This window comes from Xenopus laevis, chromosome 7S (genome assembly GCF_017654675.1).
Source record: "Xenopus laevis strain J_2021 chromosome 7S, Xenopus_laevis_v10.1, whole genome shotgun sequence".
Taxonomy (NCBI): domain Eukaryota; kingdom Metazoa; phylum Chordata; class Amphibia; order Anura; family Pipidae; genus Xenopus; species Xenopus laevis.
In genome coordinates this window covers 24,846,134-24,866,922 of record NC_054384.1, presented here as the reverse complement: position 1 = coordinate 24,866,922, position 20,789 = coordinate 24,846,134, and the positions used below count along the sequence as shown (strand labels likewise).

The window sequence follows — 20,789 nt, the reverse complement described above, 5'->3', positions numbered from 1 at the left end:
AGGCAGACTTCAAAATATTTAGAGCCGCTGTGTCCAATTTGTGACAAAGCTCATGTGCAGTTGCGTTCATTTTGATAAAACTGACACTTAATAAGGTTTACTTATTAGGGATACTGTCATGGGAAAAAATTCAAAATGAATCAGTTAATAGTGCTGCTCCAGCAGAATTCTGCACTGAAATCCGTTTCTCAAAAGATCAAAGAGATTTTTTATATATTATTTTGAAATCTGACATCAGTTTCCCAGCTGCCCCCAGTCATGTGACTTGTGCTCTGATAAACTTCAGTCACTCTTTACTGCTGTACTGCAAGTTGGAATAATACCACCCCCTCCCTTTCCCCCCCAGCAGCCTAACAACAGAACAATGGGAAGGTAACCAGATAGCAGCTCCCTAACACAAGATAACAGCTCCCTGGTAGATCTAAGAACAGCTCTCAATAGTAAAATCCAGGTCCCACTGAGACACATTCAGTAGGAGAAACAACAGCCTGCCAGAAAGCAGTTCCATCCTAAATTGCTGGCTCTTTCTGAAAGCACATGACCAGGCAAAATGACCTGAGATGGCTCCTACACACCAATATCACAACTAAAAATAATACACTTGCTGGTTCAGGAATTAAATGTTATATTGTAGAGTGAATAATTTCCAGCGTAAACAGTGTAATGTAGACTACATGGCAGATTCCCTTTAAACATATTAATTTTAAAGTTCTTCTGCCTCTCTTCTGTCTTGTAATTTACAATACAATATGTGATTATGTAATTGTGCTTTGTGTTTGACAGAGATCAACCTCGCCATCTACCCCGCTGTATGATATTGTAACTGTTTTCCCAAAGACAAAGTTGTTTCATGTGTAAGTAGGGCAGTTTGAGAAGATTTATACTATTGCAATTCCAGAGGGATAATCACAGGCGCATTATCACTAGCGATCGTTAACCTGCGGCTCAACAGCTGCAACTCCCATCATGCTGTTGGATAACTCAACTCTCAATGTAATTTATTTCTCTTGGCCAGTTATTATTTTTCTTTATAGGTCACTGTAATGTTGTTCTGCAAAATAAATGTATGTACATTTTGTGTTTGGTATAAACCTTGTAATTTTGCCTCTAAATTGTATCCTATTGGCAATGGGCAGCAAAATAAATATAAAGTTACACCAATTCTTCTCATAGTTTAAACTATATCTAGTATTAAGGTATGTAATGGCTGCATGAAAATGCATGAGGTTGTACTTATGTAATAGCTGGAGAAGTGCAGTTGAGATGTAATATACTGTATAAAAATCTAATTCTGTCAGGCTGCTTGCATCAGTATTGATGTGGACCTCATATGCATCAAAGTAACAGAAAAATCTCCCTTCTTTTTCCAAAGGCCGTCTGTAAGTTTTGGTTTTCTGTCCATAAAGTATTCTTTTGTGGTGTAAAGTGATAGTGTTTTACAAAGATATAATGCAGAATCAGACCCATAGTAAATGTGCCCCTAACCATACGGGACACATTTACTAAGCTCGAGTGAAGGATTCGAATGAAAAAAACTCGAATTTCGAAGTCGTTTTTTGGGTACTTCGACCATCGAATAGGCTACTACGACCTTCGAACCAAAAATCGTTCCAGTATTCGACCATTCGATAGTGGAAGTACTGTCTCTTTAAAAAAACTTCGACCACCTACTTTGGCACTTTAAACCTAACGAGCTACAATGTTAGCCTATGGGGACCTTCCCCATAAGTTTTGTAATCTTTTTTTGATCGAAGGAAAATTCTTCGATCGATGAATTAAAATCCTTTGATTCGAAGGATTTAATCGTTCGATCGAATGATTTTTCCTTTGAACGTTCGATCTATGTATTTGCGGTAAATCCTTCGACTTCGATATCCGAAGTCGAAGGATTTTACTTCAAGGGTTGAATATCGAGGGTTAATTAACCCTCGATATTCGACCCTTAGTAAATGTGCCCCATCATGTTTGATATCCAATATTGTGAATGTTCGAGGCTTGTTTTTTTTTTTCCCTGGGTAAGGGGTCATGGCATCATTTGAAATAACATCTATTAATGGCAATAGACCAACATTCCCATGAATGAGAAGTAGTTATCCGTAGGTACAGGTATTTTGTACACGAGAATATATATTTTTTCTCTTAATTAGGCAGTGGAAATGAGAGGCCCCTATGATATTGCAACACTGTATCCTTTTAAAACAGTTCCTTGTTCTGTAACTTAATAGAATTATAAGTGAATAAGTGTCAGAGGTAACATCTAAAACCCAATTTGTATGTCCAGCTGTAAACTACAGAGTTTTCAGAACTTTTAGGTTGTTCTTTCTCTTAGAGAATATTCCCAGAAGGTTTTGAAAGATTATGATACAATCTATAAGTTTCATATACAAGTTTTAGGGAGTATCCAGTCTAGACGGCTGCCGTTGAATGTGTAGAACTTCATGGTTTCCATAGCAGATATCCAGAAAACTCCCAAGAGTAGGTTAGGAAAATGTTTGGGAATTGTTTGTTCGAACATAATAAGGATAGGTGGCTCTGTCTGTGTGATCTCTTTTCATAACCCATTAAAAAGAACATGTCCAATTTACTGTATTTCCTTCAGAAACAAGAAAGACTGCTTTTGGTGTCTCATACACTATGAAGAAAACATTGAATGCTTGGAGGAGGAAGAAGCGGAACCAATTTGTAAAAAAGCCAAAAACTCTTAGTTGCATATATTTATAATTGTTTTTTCCATTTCCTGATGTGTTGCTTTTTTATTTCAAATGAATGCAATAGAAGAATAACTCCCTGGAATTGCAGAATAACCTGTTTCTGTTTCCATTTAATCTAGGACCGCTATTTCTGTAAAACAATAAATAACAACTGAGAATACTTTGCTGTAGTTTAACATTTATTGTTAACCCATAGATCAAGTACAGAGTATTTATTTCTTTGACATAAGTCCGCTGCAGAACATTTGAGATTTGTATTTCCATTAAAGAGCCATTAAGGTTTAAGGATCTCATTAAGGTCTCTAGAACAGTTTTCAAACCTTCACTTTCTGTTTTACTCTGCATTAAATATATTTATATGCCGGGGCGATGTGGTGTATACACGTGTCTTGCTTACTTTTACTTTTTATCATCAACTTGCCATGTCTTCATACAATGAAGATTCAACCAGTTAGTGCTTCAGTGAAATAGCAGTGCATTTACACCGTGTACACCACTAGAGGGCAAAAAATGACCACTTGATAAAATTACATTGATCACTATTGGTCGCTCGTTATTCTTATGAAATGTCACCTTTTAGGTGACGTTTATACTTTTTTAAAAAACACTTAAGTCAAGAGATGCTCAGTGCCATATATAGACTTGACTTGCATTTGTCAGTTAAGCATTTGTAGCGTTTAAGATTCACTGCTGTCAGCTTTGTACCTATGTGCTATAACTAAAACAACAGTAAGAGGCAGATTTGGGTTGGATAGTAAAATTCGAATTTTTTTGGGGGTCAAAACTCTCAAATTCGAATTGTGAATTATCCAAACTCGATACCATTATAATTCGAAATTTGAGATTTATCAAACCTATACCCTGGGAATAATTTGAATTACATGTATAAGTCAATGGGAGAGGTCCAGTGACCCATTTGAAGAACTCGATCCGAGTTTAGTCTAATTCAAATCGAATTTGATTCGAGTTTTCTGGTCGATAATATTAGTTTGAGTTTTAGATATTCGATTTTTTTCTTAAATAACCTCCCAATCGAATTTAGAGAATCTTCGAATTTATTAGTTAAAAGGAGTTAAAAAAAAACACTCACATGAATTCGACATTTGATAAGAGAATGCCTCATTTAAAAAATGTTATGACCAACCAAAGGTGCTGGCTAACAGAGCCCTCCACCAGCCATGTTGTCACTCGCATGCCCAAAACGCACATATGACATGATCAAGCGCATGTGCATAATGAGCAATTTATGGCACATTTTCATTATGCGCATGTGAGTGACCGGACATGGCTGCTCGCACTGGTGCCTTTTAACTCTCTGGACTGTATCTCAAAACTTTCATAACAATTATGTGAATCATTCAATGCTTTGGCGCAGTATTTTACAATAATGTGGACAATATCATGAACCTTTTCATTCCATATATCGATATAGGGTTGTCATACAAAATGTACAGAAAATGCAATACAATTATACTAAAATAAAATCTTCACATCGATCGACATTCTTATTTAATATTGCAAATTCTTTTCTAATGTCTTTTTTTTAACATTCCTCGTATTCCGTCTAGAATCTTCAGTTCACAATCTGGCCAGTGATGCCTTGTGAACATAACAACATTATGGCACACTGACCTGTAGAGCGTACAATATCCTCATACAGGTTTCTATCGATGAGAGGTAAAGTCATACCGATTTTTCAAGAAATTGACTGCCAGTCCTGGAAAAAGCCAGTTGGCTTTTTCTATGAATCTATTTTCTCAATATGCTTTAGCTGCTAAACTTTCTCCCTAATCCATCGTAGCTCATTTTAGGGCAGAGACACACGCAAAGATTCAGGGAGATTAATCGGACTAATCTCCCCAAACTGTCATCCCGTCGGCTAGAATCTAAATCGCCGGCTGGATTGGAACTCGGAGTGTCTCTTCTGAAGTCGCCTGAAGTTTCATGGTTAATCTCCTCGAATCTTCACGTGTCTCTCTGCCCTAAAAGCAATGAGCATTATCATTAAATAACACTTTACACCCATCCAGAAAGTCTACTTCTGGCAATCTTCTCAATGGTCAAAGTCTTTCTGTAATGCGATAAAACATCCATTTAACAGACAGACAAATATAAATATGTGCGTAAGCTTTTTCTGTTAAATGACACTTAACAAATATCTACATTTTAGCAAGAAATATATATACTTTTATAATAGTATGAAGCGGAAATTGCAATGGGTTTTTGCAAACATTAAATACAGGTTTAAAAAAATTGTAAATGCAATAAATTAAATTAAAAAAAATTGGAATAGTCATAAATCACAGGTTCATTAAAGCAGGAAACCTATGTGAACATTAATGCCTTTCAGAGCGTCCCTTCTCTTTGAATGGGTCAGTGGTGTTGATGGAAATATTCTTCATTGGAATATAGAAATGGGCGAGTTTTTGTATGATTTATTCTGAAGCCCATTAAATATCTCTTTTGCACCATTCTGCCACTGCATTACCAGCTCCATTGGTGTCTTCCCAGCCTGTGAATGGAATCGAGTGACAGAGATCAGTTATTCAGTTCATATATTTGGGTAGAAGTGTGATGGTTTAATAAGAATTTAAAATGTCTTTATGCTGCAGTATATAAATAACATATTTTCTTGTTAAATCTAAATCTATGAATTTTTGTATTTATTTAAATCTAAGAAAGAGATTTCATATCATTAAAGGAGAATGAAACTCCCTACAAATATAAGCCCATTCACTGGTCTCCATCACCCCCCACGTAGAGTCTATTATAAGGAAGTGTCGGAAGGTCAGTTAGTAAAGCTGACCTAAAAATGAAGAGTATCGCAGCGGTGTTCACAGGTGCCATCTTCTCTATCTTTGTGACCTCCACCGCGCTTCTCTGTATCTGTAGGTCAGCTTTACAAACAGTGACACTTCTCCTTGTAATAGACTTGTAATAGTTTATTAGTTATCCTTTAAATATTCTTCATTGATCCATAATATAGTATTTCTGTCTTTTTTCCATGGGCACTAGAAGTTCTTGTTTAATGTAGACCTTGGTGTCCTTGAGCATTTGAAACGAGGGACAGAAACTGACCTGGCATTACTGTTGTTCTCAATCCTAAAACAAGCGCTGTCACTGTATCACTATACACAGAGCAGAAACACAAGTCTGAGGCTGCTTGTATAAGGCTTACTGGCTGTTGTGTCTGTGCTGGCTCTGGGCTTATTTGCCTTCTCCATTGTGACTGCATGGGGGACCAGTTGCCACTTCTGATCTCTAAGTAGAGGACACATTTATAAATGGAAATGGACTAGAAAAATGTATGGAACCCCTTAATATGGAAATGGACAAACAATTAGGCATTAGATCCCACTTTGGCTTTAGGACAGCTACAGTTCATAAAAGTTACTGTACAGAGTCAACAGTTTATTTGCCTGTTTATGGGGCCCTCCAACATACTTTCTCAAACAATATTAGGGCGAAAGTCAGCTGGATATCAATCAGACAGGTTTAGAAATCCCATCAGAGCGAGCATCACATCTGCTCATTGATGTGGTCCTTTCTCCAACAGCCTGCATCTCCATCATTGTGATCCAATTGTTGGGCCCCAGGGCTCAACGACTGGATCAGCCTGATACGCCCACCTCCTGCCTGTATTTTTACATTTTTAGTCTACCTTGTATAAGGCTGGTAACACTAAGGGGCACTTTTTTAATATTCAGTATTCTCATTTTCTGTTATTTGAGAAAATCAAGTACAAGAAAACTGCTTAAAATCATTTCAAATTTAAGTTTCCAAACTCAGATTTTCCTATGAAAATATCTTTATATATCTTAACTACTGTTATTATCAAGTCACAAAACAGGTCCAACAGCTTACCTGGTTGCAGGTAAAGAGCTTATAGAATAGCGACAGGAATTTAATAGACCCTATTTGAATGTAATCCCAGTGAGTGCAGTCCTGCTGTATATAATTATAAAATGTGTGTATAAAATTATGTCTGAGCCTCATATATCATTTATCTGAAAACGTACACAGTTCTTGATGTTTAGATTCACTCCGTATAGAATCAGGAGTCTCATCATTTTGTAGCGATTTAGTCTCACCCCATCATGCATTGGTGTGTCTCCTTCCTGAAATAAATAAATTAAAAAATCAGTTGATAAAAAGCCACACTATTGTGTGAATGTGGGTTCAAATTATGTAACTGCTTTAGGGATACTTTGCATTCCTGCTTGAGAATAACAATGCTGAAAGTGGTTTTCTTCAGATTACTAATTGCACCTCTCTTCGGCTAGTGGTAGTGGAAGCCGAGCATAATAACTAGCAAGGTTTAGATTGTCCTTCCTGTGCTCTTGGAGCATCCCAGTGGTAGATGCTTGAGAGGTAGCGATGAGCGAAATTCTTCACTAAGGTTTGCTGTGAAAATGACCCCAATAGGGGTAAATTTACTAAGGGCCAAAAATCGCCTGTGACGGCTTCACAGCCATCGCATCACATCGGTCAGACAAAGCTAATTTACTAAAATGCGAAGTTGCGTCCAGGGCGCCGCACGCTTGCAAAGTTTCGCTAGCGTTACTTCGGCAACGCACGCAAATAAAAGAAGAGATGCGTTAGCATTCAATTCTGCCTAGCGAAAGAATTCTTCGTTTAGGCTAATTTGCATAAAACTGTCAATTTAAAGTTGAATGGACGTATATGTTGCAGCAAATACATTATATTACACAAGTCCAGGGAACCTGAATAAAGAAAATAGAGTTGTTATAATGCCCTACACATAAGCCTACTGCATAGTGTGTGTTCCATATGTTAGAAAATATATGGGAGAACCCGGTTACCAAAAAAAAAAATCTAAGGACTTTTGCAGGCTATCACTTTGAAAAAGGAAATGTCGCCAGCGTTTTTTGGACTTAGAAACTTTTTCCACTAAAAAATATGATGTAAGTAACAGAAGAATGAGGAAGATCTATGCACTCCAATGCAGTTTGCCTGGTCTGAGCTGGTGAAGGCAAGTCTGGCAAAAGAGGTAACGTTCAGTAAAATCCGCATCTTAGTGAATTTGCGGAGAAACGTCCATTCGCCGGAGCAAAATTCACCTGGCTATAGAGTGTGAATCACCGCTAGTGTCTATCTCCTTCACTAGTTAAGTTATACCTGCTCCCGTTAGTAAATCATCGAAGTCCCTGAAAATGGTAATGCTGGTGAATCTTTGCCAGCGTTAGTCACTTCGCCCTTTAGTAAATATATCTTCATAGACTTCAATGCATGTAGACAAATTTTCATTGAAGTGGATCAGATTCGCCCATCGCTATTGAGAGCTATTATCTCTGGGATTTGCTGCAGGGATATGTTCTGATTTTTGGGACGTGTCAGTCAGAGTTTGAAATTATTTGCAAATTTCCTGCACCGTTTTGAAGTGATATAAATATAATATAGATAAAATACCAGGAAAATTATTGTTTATAAAATGTTAATATTCTGTAGAAGGATAGTAAGCCCCAAAAATGCATACAATCCGTAGCTTTACATTGTGGGTGCAAACTGACTGAGGCCCAGTTTGGCACATTAAGCTGGCCATAGACGCAAAGATCTGATCGTCCAAATCGAGGATTCGTACGAATTTCGACCGTGTGTGGAGAGTCCCGACATTTTTCGTCCGGCGGAGATCGGTCGTCTGGTCGATCGGACAGGTTAGAAAATTTCTGTCGGCTGCCGATAATATCTCTGCATGTATTGCCGATATGACGATTTTCAGTGGGAGACTGTCACCAGCTTTGTCAGACATAACTATCGTACAATTGCTGTCAGGGGAAGAACATTGCTGATCTGTTCTTTAACTAATCTGACTGGTAAGACTTTGATCTGAATGGTTAGTGGCGGGTCGGGAGATGGGAAAGTCCGATCGTACGATGATTCGTACGATCGGATCTTTGCATCTATGGCCAGCTAGGGATCTACAACATATGCTGAGTCCATACAATCCAAAGAAGGAGCAAGCTCCAAATAGGAGGAACCCATTTGACGATAGCAGGAAGCATGGTGGGCCAATACCAATGTTGAATGATTGATATAATTCTTTATATGCCATATTAAATCAAGGCCTTGTGAGGCCAGAAGTTTGGTAGCCCTTTTTTGCACCAGAAATGCCTTATGTAATTAGGTAGTCTTAAAACTCCAAAAATGATTGAAATGGAGCATTAACATGAACACAGCAATAAGGAGTTCTACATTGCATCCTGCTACTTCTCTTACAGTTACTCAGAAGCATAAGCAACTTCTCAACTTCACTCTGTCTAACCAGAGTTATGATGGAAATGTCATAGACAAGAATGGGTATGGTGTATGGTCAATAAAGCAGAGAATAATAGGATTGCACTACATTTATAGCCAATTATTGCCTTTTTGTAAAGGGTCTGCTTGTTCTTTTATATCAGGGACGAACTGCTGCCTGATAAAGAGTAACGTGATAACAGATATACTTACTCTGTCTTTGGCATTTAAGTCTGCTTCACAGGCAATGAGGTGTTCGGCACATTCATAGTGCCCTGTCCTGACTGCAACATGTAGTGGGGTACTGAGCAACTAAATGAAACAGAAAATAAACATTTCTGAAGATTTTTGGATAAATCTGTACAGGCAGCACCGGTAAAAATTGTGTACATTATTGCTGGCTAAATTGACTTTTGTACTTTGGCTCTTTCCATCCAAATGCTTTCCATTTACAAAGCAAAAAAACAGTGCCAATGGATTTTACTCTAATCAGTATAGTGTTTCCAGTGCCAGCCAGCAAACCAGCACATGGTGAGTTCAGTATACACTCTTTCATGAACACACACACTCAAATGGAGAAAATCTGGTAAAGACACAACATTCGATATATGCGGGTCCTTGTCAGAGCCAATTTAGAATCTTAGGGGCAGATTTACCTAGGGTCGAATATCGAGGGTTAACCCACGATATTCGACTGTCGAATATAAATCCTTCGACTTTGAATATCGAAGTCGAAGGATTTACCGCAAATAGTTAGATCGAACGGATTTTAATCCATCAATTGAACGATTTTTCTTCGACCAAAAAAAGATTGCAATGGGGACTTTCCCCATAGGCTAACATTGACTTCGGTAGGTATTAGGCGGCAAATTAGGGGGTCGAAGTTTTTTTTAAAGAGACAGTACTTCGACTATCGAATGGTCGAATATTTGAATGATTTTTAGTTCGATTCGAAATCGTAGTCGAAGGTGGAAGTAGCCAATTCGATGGTCGAAGTATCCAAAAAAAACATTCGAAATTCAAAGTTTTTTTTATTCTATTCCTTCACTCGAGCTAAGTAAATGGGCCCCTTAATGTACAGAACTATTTACACAGCTTTGCAGTTGGACCCAATCCACTGCTGATTGCAGAGATTATTTGCACCTTTTCATAATCATTTCCATCTGCAACGGAAATTGACTTAACCCGAGGCTAGCTGGAAGGGCTACGTTGCAATCAGTGACACAAATTACCTTGTCTCTAGCATTAATAGCCGCTCCTTTGTTCAGCAATAACTTCAACGTCTCGATACTTCCACCACGACATGTCCAGTGTACGGCAGTGGATTCAAGCTGTTACCAAAACAGATGCCAAAGCACATGAGAAGATGCAAAACTGATGATTCCCTACTGGAAATATCAACAGGCTCTCAATGTTTTCAGCTGTACATCTATAATCTGTGCTGGCAAAATGCATCTCAAGAGCAGGAGTTATAAAAAATGTGTAGCTGGAAAGTGGTCATGAAGGCAGAGTACTAGATGAAGTGTTGGCTCTAATTCAACTCAAGCAGGAAGTCTTAGACGACACTCCTCTATTCTTTTATTTTCATGCTGATTTTAGAATGTTTTTTAAGTTTTGTAAAATTTGGCTGTGATGTGTCACTTGGAATTGTAGCGATTGTTTTTATGATTAGTTTCCAACTAGTTCTCTGGAAAACCTTTGTGAAGTTGGAAGGAGAAAGATACTACAGGAATTATTATAGGCACTTGTTTAGGTAGGAGTATGGTTTTTAATAGGTCTATATACAGTACTACATAAAGAAATTACAGTAGCAACTAGTCGAATATATTTTTGTTCATTGGTGGTTATGGTTTAGTGTACCACGGTAAATAAGGACATGTAGTATTTCTTTTATACCTATGTTGTTCCTTATTTAGTAAAGAGCAATTCAAAAGGGTTTATTCCCATCAAAACCTTGAATCTTTAATTACCACTGGTTTGGCTGATAAAATGGGACAATATAACCTTTCAACAGTTGTTTGGTTGCTTTTGCTGTATGTTTTTATCTGAGAATATGATTTCACATTGAGTTTCAAAAATGTATTTTTCTGTAACATTGCAAAGTTAAAGACTAGTGATGGGCAAAAAATTCGCAAAAACAGCCATTTCACGAATTTATTCGCCAGCGGCGAATCGCGCGAAATTGCGCCTGGTGAATAAATTCGCCCATCACTATTAAAGACCCATACAGACTTCCAGATGTATTTCCTAATAATTCATCTGGTCTGCTGCTTTTCTTTTTGCAGTTGGTCAGTAACTGTTCATGTACTAGATGGACATTATACACATTATAATACACAAATGGCATGAATATCTTGTAAATTATATCCTTATAAACGGTGAGTTCTGATGTCATCAGTTATAAACGGTGAGTTCTGATGTAATTTCTGTCACATGTCACTGAAACGTGTGTATTATAATAAATAAAGTACCCCCTGTTGCAAAATATGAGGATATTAGAAGTTACCTCGGAGTTCCATGACCTGTATAAAAACACTTGGCCTTCGGCCTCGTGTTTTTATATGGTCATGAAACTCCTCGGTAACTTATAATATCCTTATATTTTACAAGAGGGGGTACTTTATTCACTATATACACACATTCATCAGGAATGGAAAACATGTCACTTGTGCACTTAATGGCAAGAGCTATTTAAGGAAATCAAGGGGTGGTAAATTGAGCATGTTAAAGGTGGCATAAAAATTAAATGCCATTTTATATTAAAACATTAGAAAATGCAATACTTAAAAAGATGTTTTCATCTGCATATACACATAATGTTTTTGTTTATATCTCTTGTTTAGCAAGATACTAAGGGGCCGATTCATGAAGCTCGAGTGAAGGATTCGAATGAAAAAAACTTCGAATTTCGAAGTGTTTTTTGGGCTACTTCGACCATCGAATGGGCTACTTCGACCTTCGACTGCGACTACGACTACGAATCGAACGATTCGAACTAAAAATCGTTCGACTATTCGACCATTCGATAGTCGAAGTACTGCCTCTTTAAAAAAAACTTCGACCCCCTACTTCGGCAGCTAAAAGCTACCGAAGTCAATGTTAGCCTATGGGGAAGGTCCCCATAGGCTTGCCTAAGTTTTTTTGATCGAAGGATATTCCTTCGATCGTTGGATTTAAATCCTTCGAATCGTTCGATTAGAAGGATTTAATCGTTCGATCGAAGGAATAATCCTTCGATCGTTCGATCGTAGGATTTGCGCTAAATCCTTCGACTTCGATATTCGAAGTCGAAGGATTTTAGTTCCTAGTCGAATATCGAGGGTTAATTAACCCTCGATATTCGACCCTTCATACATCTGCCCCTAAATCTTACTATGTATCTTAAAGTTACATTTATTCAACAACCTACCATATCTTTAAATTCAATATTGGCACCAGTTTCAATTAATTTCTCTACGATGACAGTGTGTCCTTCTGAGCAGGCTCTGTGTAGAGCTGTGCGATTATACTGAAAGAAAAATGGGACAATGGAACTAAACCTGATAATGTACTGTATGTAATACCAAAGAGTATGTTGGCTACAGAAAAAATGATTAGTGTAAATCACACAAAAGAAAGAATGATAGAGACCTCTATTGACCAAAAAGAGGTAACACACTACAATTCCTATGAATTGCCTATGATTAAGTGCTGGGTAAGCATAAAATGCATTAGGCTCCATGTGGGGTTATGCATTTTAATATGATATAATAAATGGACTTTTATAAAAGCCTGAATATAGAGAATTTATTTTTGAATTGTAGAATGTACTGTATGTGATTGGTATTACACATGGAGGCTACCTCATCACATGTGTTTGGATCACCTCCATCTGCTAAATATTTTTCAATGACTGGCATTTTATTATCCAATGCAGCTTTGAAGAAAGTCATCTGATCCACATTTTCAATCTGAGAAAAACAAGATTTCTGTGTTAGATGTGTATGCTCTCCCTCATAGCTTTTAATATCACATAGTTCCTTAAAAAACTTACAATTTCTTCTGGCTCTGGTTCCTTGACAACTCTCACTTTTTTGACTCGTTTTCTTTTTTTCAGATTAATAATTACTTGTAGATCTTCCAAATTTTCCAACTTTGGCCGTTCCTCTAGTTTTTTCTTAAGGAGCTTCAGAGAAAAAGAAATATTATATTTCATATTGGAAATATATCTTTTGTCTAAATATATAGAACCTATGTATAAGATCATTCGCCAAACATTATTGGAGAAAATAGAAAATTTATCAAGGGTAACTTTTCAACTTAGAATAAATATAGTCATAAAACTATTAGAGCAATAACATTCTCAAGGTTCTATTACTGAGACATTTCTTGAGTTAAATGGCTAAAACAGTGGTCCCATCCTTGGATGTTGCGCCCATTGGCCACAAAACTAGTTACTTTTTAATTCCTGGCTTGGAGGCAACTTTTTGTACTGCCAAAAAGAGCTTCTTATAGCCTGCCAGTCCATATAGGGGCTACCAACAGTCAATCACAGCACAGCTAATTGGCACCCCAGGGCATTTTGCATGCCTGTGTTTGTCCCCAACTTGTATTTATATCTGAATTTGGCTCACAGGTAAAAAAAGGTTGGGGATCCATGGTCTAGAATTATTTCCAAGGTCTAGGAAAAGAATTGTATATGTGTTGTAGAGTTTGCTTTTGTAAGAGGCTGGTTTTGCCATTGTGTTTAGTTCAATGAGTTATGTCTCAACCTGTTTTTATGGGTAATGTTTTGGCAGTGAAACACCATATCTGCCATTGGTTTACGTAACGTGTTCTCCATTTAATTAGTGATTTAGTTAGGAAAAAATGTTGTAGAGGACTTAAATTAAAGGTCTCCATTTTTCTCCATTTTCTTACTTGAGCATAACTGTGCCCTTTAGTTAAAATACTTTTTATGCTGAATAGAATTGATTTCTAAAATAAGGTGACGTGCTGTCTATCTTTATATGATGTTTTCAAGAATGTTGGTAAAGCTTGTTGGTATACATTACAATTATGCAATACGATGTCACTAAAAGGTGATTATGAAATTCTGAAGACACACCTCTGATTTTAGCTGTTTTTCCTTCATTTGTTTCTCTTCTTCCAGGTCTATTAGGGATTTAAATGTGGTCTTCAGATCCTCCTGTTTCTCTAGAGCTACAGCTGTTTCATATTCTCCATTCTTTGAGACGCCAGATACAAAATTGCCAGTCTGCTTTATTTCATTCTTCTTTGCGGTCACCTGTTATTAGAAAAGGTATCAGTGACTAAAGTTCCAATTCATTAGTAATGAATTGTCCTTAAAAGCTAAAAATGATGTATATTAGGTTGAGCTGGCAACAAGGCAATGGTATTCAGTCTTTGTGCTTGCATGTTTAGATAACCATTGCTTCTGGCATCATGAAAACAACAAAAATTACAAAACAATAATATATAATGAGTGCTTCTCATAGAGAATCCAGTTCTCCCAAAATAGGCTTCCATGAAAGTGGCCCATTTACTAACAATTGAATTGCAATTTTTTTTTTCAACTAATCTAAAATTGGAAATAAAAGAAAAAAGACATGAAAATCTTTTATACCAAACTTCTCCAAGTAAAAGTTATTGCGGTGCTGTGCTGATTCTTTTGGGACCGCTTTTAATCAATCTCACTTTTAAGAGGTTTTCATATTTCTTTTCACTAGACATTTTCTGAAAAACTTGAATTTTTAGAGATTTTGAGGTATTCATATTTTTTATTGCACCATTTAGCCGGTTTTTACGTTCACATCTTTTATATTCGGATCTTTTAATAAATTCAATGACAACAGTGGTTCAGAAAATCTCTAAAACCACTAAAATCCAACCTCTAGTTAATAAGCCTCCACAATTCACGTCCTACAGATACACAGTCAAAGCAATGGCTTCCCACGTATAATGCCTAAAAAAGCCCTTGAGAAATTCACATGCTCCACCTTTTTAATGAAGTCCTAAAAAATGTCAACTGGCTGGTGTTTAAATCATTTTAGACCAAATAGAAGATCAACTACATATTAATATATCAACATGCATTTACATGAAAGTATTGCATTGTTTAGATTAATTAGCATTATTTATAAATATAATGTATAAATGTAAATAATTTGCATTATTTACATTTGGGACTACCATCCAACAAGCCTCACAACCTTTTATAAGTATGCCAGAGAACTGAAACATTGCTAGGAATGACGATGATTGGTTTAATCTACTTTGGTGATTAAAAATGCTAACATTTTCTGGTAAACAAATTTCAAACACAGGAAATAATAACGTATTAAAGCTTTGGTCTCCTGAACCCAAACTGTGTGGCAGATGTCCCTGTTGCTCCAGCTAGCACCAGTAACCTGCTATTTGTTCCCAAAGAGATTGGATTCCAAGTGCAAATAATTTTGATAACTGAAATTACTGGAAGGGTGAGAACATAACTAAAACGTTCTATTACATTTCAAATTACCCATCTAACTAAAATTTTCTTGTAATTTCTTTTAGTAAATTTTAATTGTATTTATACAACTTTAAAGTTAAAAAATGTAAATTAAGAAACGTACTAGGCAGAATTATTTTTTCTTAATGAGATACAAAAAGTTAAAAAATTCCATTTAGAGAGTTAGCAAAAAAGTAAATTACCGTATGTATTAAGAGATCTTACAAAAAATATCTTGAAAATTCAATTGAGAAAACTTTAAAAATAAAAAAAAATATGTAAATTAATAAATGTACAAGGTAAGACTCAATTTTTATAAACAAGATACTAGTAGGTCTGTATCCTTTACACACCATTTTTATGATACATTTTCAGCGCAATAAAATTAGATGGTGATAAAGGTTTAGTACACAACTGAAAGTCCCACAACCATGTGGCTGGTAAAAGCAACACACATTTGGTTACAATAATATTAACCCATTGACTAATGTATGTTTATAATACACACAATCCATGAATATCCTGTAAATTATATCGTTATAAACGTAAACGCCTCTTAGTGATGTCATCAGTTATAAACGGCGCTTAGTGATGTCAATTTTGACACATGACTCACTAAAACTTGTGTATTATAATAAATAAAGTAGGGATGCACCCCCGAATCCTTTTCGACAGATTTGGCCGAATACTGAACCGAATCCTAATTTGCATATGCAAATTAGGGGTGGGAAGGGGAAAACATTTTTTCTTCTTCTTATTTTTGTGACAAAAAGTCACGTGATTTCCCTCCCCTCCTCTAATTTGCATATTCAAATTAGGATTCGGCCGAATCCAAAACCGAATCCAGGATTCGGTGCATCCCTAAAATAAAGTACCCCTTGTTGGAAAATATGAGGATATTAGAAGTAACCTCGTAGACCCATGACCTGTATAAAGGCACTCGGCCTTCAACGTTGTGCTTTTATATGGTCATGGAACGCCTTGTTGACTTATAATATTCTTATATTTTACAATAAGGGATACTTGATTTACGATATTATTATTATTATAGGCTCCCATAATGTCTTAACTAAAAAAAGTAAAAAAAATCTGTAACCTACCATTTCTTCCATTTTCAGCAACATTTTGCCAGTAAGAAGTTGAAGTATCCTTTCAGGTGTTAACCTTAGGTAGACAAGTTGTTGCTCTCAGAGCTCCACTCCAGGTTAGCTTATATAGTGTGTCTGGAGAAAGGAGAATGAGATAATATTCCAACCTGGGACAGCAACTTCTATGGACCTAGCTCACAGACAGAGATAGGTGCGTTGTTATTCCAGACATGTTAACTAGCCAGATCTTGTGTCATGTGAGGAGCTAGAAAGGGAGGGCAGCATAGGACTTACGATAAAAAATATCCCATGGGCTAACCACATTGCATATCCCAATTGGTATGAAACATGAGCTAACCATTCCACTGGCAATGACTGAACAGCTCAGCAATGCTAGTCATTCTATCTGAACCAGTATGACAGCTGTGTGTTAGGCATGTACCGCATTTATCTGCTGACATTGAAATGACTAAAAGATGCTGGAAGGGAGGCAGGAGCATTGGTCATCTCTGTGAGGAAGGATGACGGTCACTCCTGTCTGGGAATTGTACTTATTTCTTTTCATGGTCATAACAATACCACAGGGTTCGTCAGTTGTCTGATTTTAGCAATACTTGACTAAGCAGCTGGAAGTTACAATAAAGCAAACACATATACCATGAAAGCCTGATATGTCATATTTTAAACATTTGTTAATATATTCTTTACACCTGAACCTTCAAGGTGAATATAACCTTCTAACGATGTTTATACTCCCAAAAGTATAATAAGCCTTAACAATATTTGACATTTGTGTATGAACAAAACAAGGATCTGATAATAAGGGGTTCCTGGGAAATGCTATATTTAAAAGTGATTAGGCATCTTATCTGCCCGTGTATGGGGCCCTCCAACAGGCCTCCCCAATCGATATCTGGACACAAATTGGCCAGACCTCAATCAGACAGGCTTGATTGTTCTGTCGGCTCGAGCTCCACATAGGCTCATTGTATCCCAACTTTTCGTATCCCCTTCATTGTAATGCGATTGTTTGACCCTAGGTCCAAACTATCACATTACCACAATATCGGCCACCCAGAGGAAAGATTTGTGTAGCATATATGACAGTTGCACACCCTGGCCTTCCAAAAATTGATTGCCTGGTGCACAGTGATAGAGGGGTCGGCACTCTCCTAGTCCTGGAGAAGACAAATTCACTGGCACACAAAGGCAGTTACAAGCAGGGACAAGGCCCTTGTGTGTTTATTTCAACTATGCAACGTTTCGGGGTAGTAACCCCTTTGTACAACACAGTGAGTGAAAATCCTATTTAACAGCCCCCACATGATGAAATTAGCATTTCATCAAATTAATATAATTCCACCCCCAAGTGGTACATGCAAGTAGTGGAAGAGATAATTTTGAATAAAACTTAAAGAGGTACATTCCAAGGCTATAAGCCTATGTGCAGAGACACACAGTACGATTCTGGGAAATTTCGTTGCCCGGCAACTAATCGCCTCTTCTTCATGCAACTAATCCCCCCAAAAAGCCTTCCCGCTGGCTACAATCTAAATTGCCGGCAGGATGGCACTCTGAGCTATTTGTTTTCCTAATGTTGTCCGAAGTTTCCTCGTAAAGCAACTTTGGGCGGCTTCGAAATACGAAGCTAAATCTCCCCGAATTTTCCCACGTGTCTCTGTCCTAATGAGTTCAATTCATTGCATAAAGTCCTTTTGGTGTAGCCAAGCTCACTCCAGTTCTGTAAGATTATAGTTATATATTAAGATTAAAGTTATTTGTACAAACACAACAAAATGTCCCTATTATGAAGAAATTCACTTCAGGTCGAGTAAAGATTTGCACATTTAGCGACCTCGCCAAACGAGCAAATCCTAGGGGGTTATATAAGTCCGAATTTATCTCAATATTTTCTGCTACAAACTCCGATCAAATCCGCATGGTTTTTTTACGCTTATATTTTCCCCGAAAATTTGCCTTCGTGAAAAAAAATCAGGTTTTCTCGATTTTTTGGGATTTTTTACCAAATTTTCAACATTTTTTCAGATTTTTCAGCTGAAAACTCAGAAAACTTTGGGGTATTGCACGAAACCCAGCGCACATCAAAAAATCATTGAGACTTCTCCCATTGACTTATATAAAACCTCGACAGGTCTGAGATGCCGGATTTTGAGATTCAGACTTTTCCATCCTCTGGGTTTAATAAATTCCAAAAAATTTGTGATTTTTTTTAAAGTCCGATTTTATAAAAAAAAATCAAGAATTTTTTGTGATTTTTGCATTCAGCGTTTAGTAAATAACCCCCTTTGTGTTCGACCACCTTCAGACAAAATCTTTGTGGCTGTTCTACAGGAGCCCTTTGGGGAAAATGGGTGGTTTCTATTATGTTTTAGTATCTGAGGATTAGTAGAGTATAACAGTGCTTTATTAGCAGACTCACGCAGCCATTACACAACAGTAACTTCCAACTCTATCTCTCTTAAGCAGTATTGATAGTACTATGTATACACTGTATAACTCATGTGCACAGTGACACCTGCAGGCCATTTTTTATAAACACCACAGATTCCAATTTGGTAAATGGTACAGCAACTAACAATGTTTTAACTCATTTTTTTTCAATAATTTTTTACCAACAATAATATAATACAGATATGGTATCTGTTATCCAGAAACCTGTTATCCAGAAAGCTCCAAATTATGCGAAGGCCATCTCTCTTGGACCCCATTTTATACAAGTAATTCATATGTTTTAAAAATGATTTCCTTTTTCTCTGTAATAATAAAACAGTACCTTGTACTAGATCCCAACTACAATATAAATAATCCTTTTTGGAGGCAAAACAATCATTTTGGGTTTAATTGATGTTTAAATGATTGTTTTAGTAGCCTTAAAGAATGGAGATCCAATTACAGAAAGATCCCTTATCCGGAAACCCCAGGTCCTATGCATTCTGGATAACAGGTCCCATACCTATATGTATTTCCCAGTTATGGCATAGTCTAAAAGTTATACAATTATTACAACAAAAAGAATCATTATATACAACCCAGCATGAATGCAAAGATGATTAAACATAATCTTTCAAATATATAAAGGAAATTTGTGCTAAAAAAACAATATATCTCCAAAGAGAGATTGCTAAAAATTGGAGAACAGAATCAGGAGTTGAAGTAATAGAAAAACACATTCTAAGTACACCTAAATGCATCTTAATATAGAGATGGACAAAAGCTCAACATCCAGTTTAAAAACATAAATGTAGCTTCCCCTTCATTGTCCATTGCTATAGTTGTCTTATTTGTGTTTTTACTACTGTCCATTTACATACGATGTGTTTATGTCATTATAATGATTACTCTGTAGTGGGCAGCTTAGTCCCCACTGGGTAATATGCCAGGACTAAAGTATTTAGTACAATTTAGTGGTCTTATACCCTCTCGTAGTACAGGTATGGGACCTGTTATCCAGAATCCTTGGGACCTGGGGATTTTCCGGATAAAGGGTCTTTCCATAATTTGGATCTCCATTTATTTAAACATTAATCAAACCAACAGCCTTATTTTCCCCCAATAAGTATTAATTACAGTATATCTGAATTAGGCTCAAGTACAAGGTTCTTTTTTTTATTACTGCAGAGAAAAGGAAATACAGTATGTTTTAAAAATGTGAATTATTTAATTTAAATGGAGTCTATGGGAGATGACCTTCCCTTCATTTTGAGCTTTGTGGATAAGCTTTGCGGATAATGGATCCTATACCTGTACTGGATATTTGACTGGACTGCAGTGCCCAATAGTGAACTAGGAGGCTATTGCACTGTATGATACCATTTTACTACATTTATTTCTAGGCTACACTACACAGAGTGCAATAAAATGAGTCCAGGGATTCAGCAACTCTCTTGTTGGTTCTACAATCGTCATCCCACTTGTAAACATGACATTTTGACAGTCAGTTGTAACAAAGAAATCAGTAAATTAAACATTATGTGCCATAGGTGAAGTATTTTTGAAGGATGTTAATATTATATTGATTCTCCAAATGTAATTTCACTTGTAGAATCTATAGATGTTATATGTTTGGGGAATGGTACCTGTGGTGTTGATTAATAAACGTGGTGCATGTGGGAGTAGTGTAACTCAGGTTAAATTTAATCTTGCTTTTTTTTTCTTTTCAAGTGGTTTAATACCCGACCATATATTAATTCTACCAAGGCTGAATATGAACATGCTATACAGAGCCATGGATACTGCAGCTGCTGG

General features: G+C 36.7%; 1 protein-coding gene across 1 annotated transcript; it reads right to left on the bottom strand.

Annotated features, from left to right (window-relative positions):
• Positions 1–4,609: 4,609 nt before the first annotated feature.
• Positions 4,610–16,688, bottom strand: ankrd1.S (ankyrin repeat domain 1 (cardiac muscle) S homeolog). The gene is made up of 9 exons (XM_018228404.2): positions 16,536–16,688; positions 14,053–14,232; positions 13,000–13,131; positions 12,809–12,916; positions 12,376–12,474; positions 10,199–10,297; positions 9,180–9,278; positions 6,731–6,829; positions 4,610–5,223 (listed from the first exon to the last, which is right to left on the bottom strand). Exons 1-9 carry the CDS (start codon positions 16,557–16,559, stop codon positions 5,110–5,112), a joined length of 954 nt encoding a protein of 317 aa, XP_018083893.1. The 5' UTR covers positions 16,560–16,688; the 3' UTR covers positions 4,610–5,109.
• Positions 16,689–20,789: the final 4,101 nt, after the last annotated feature.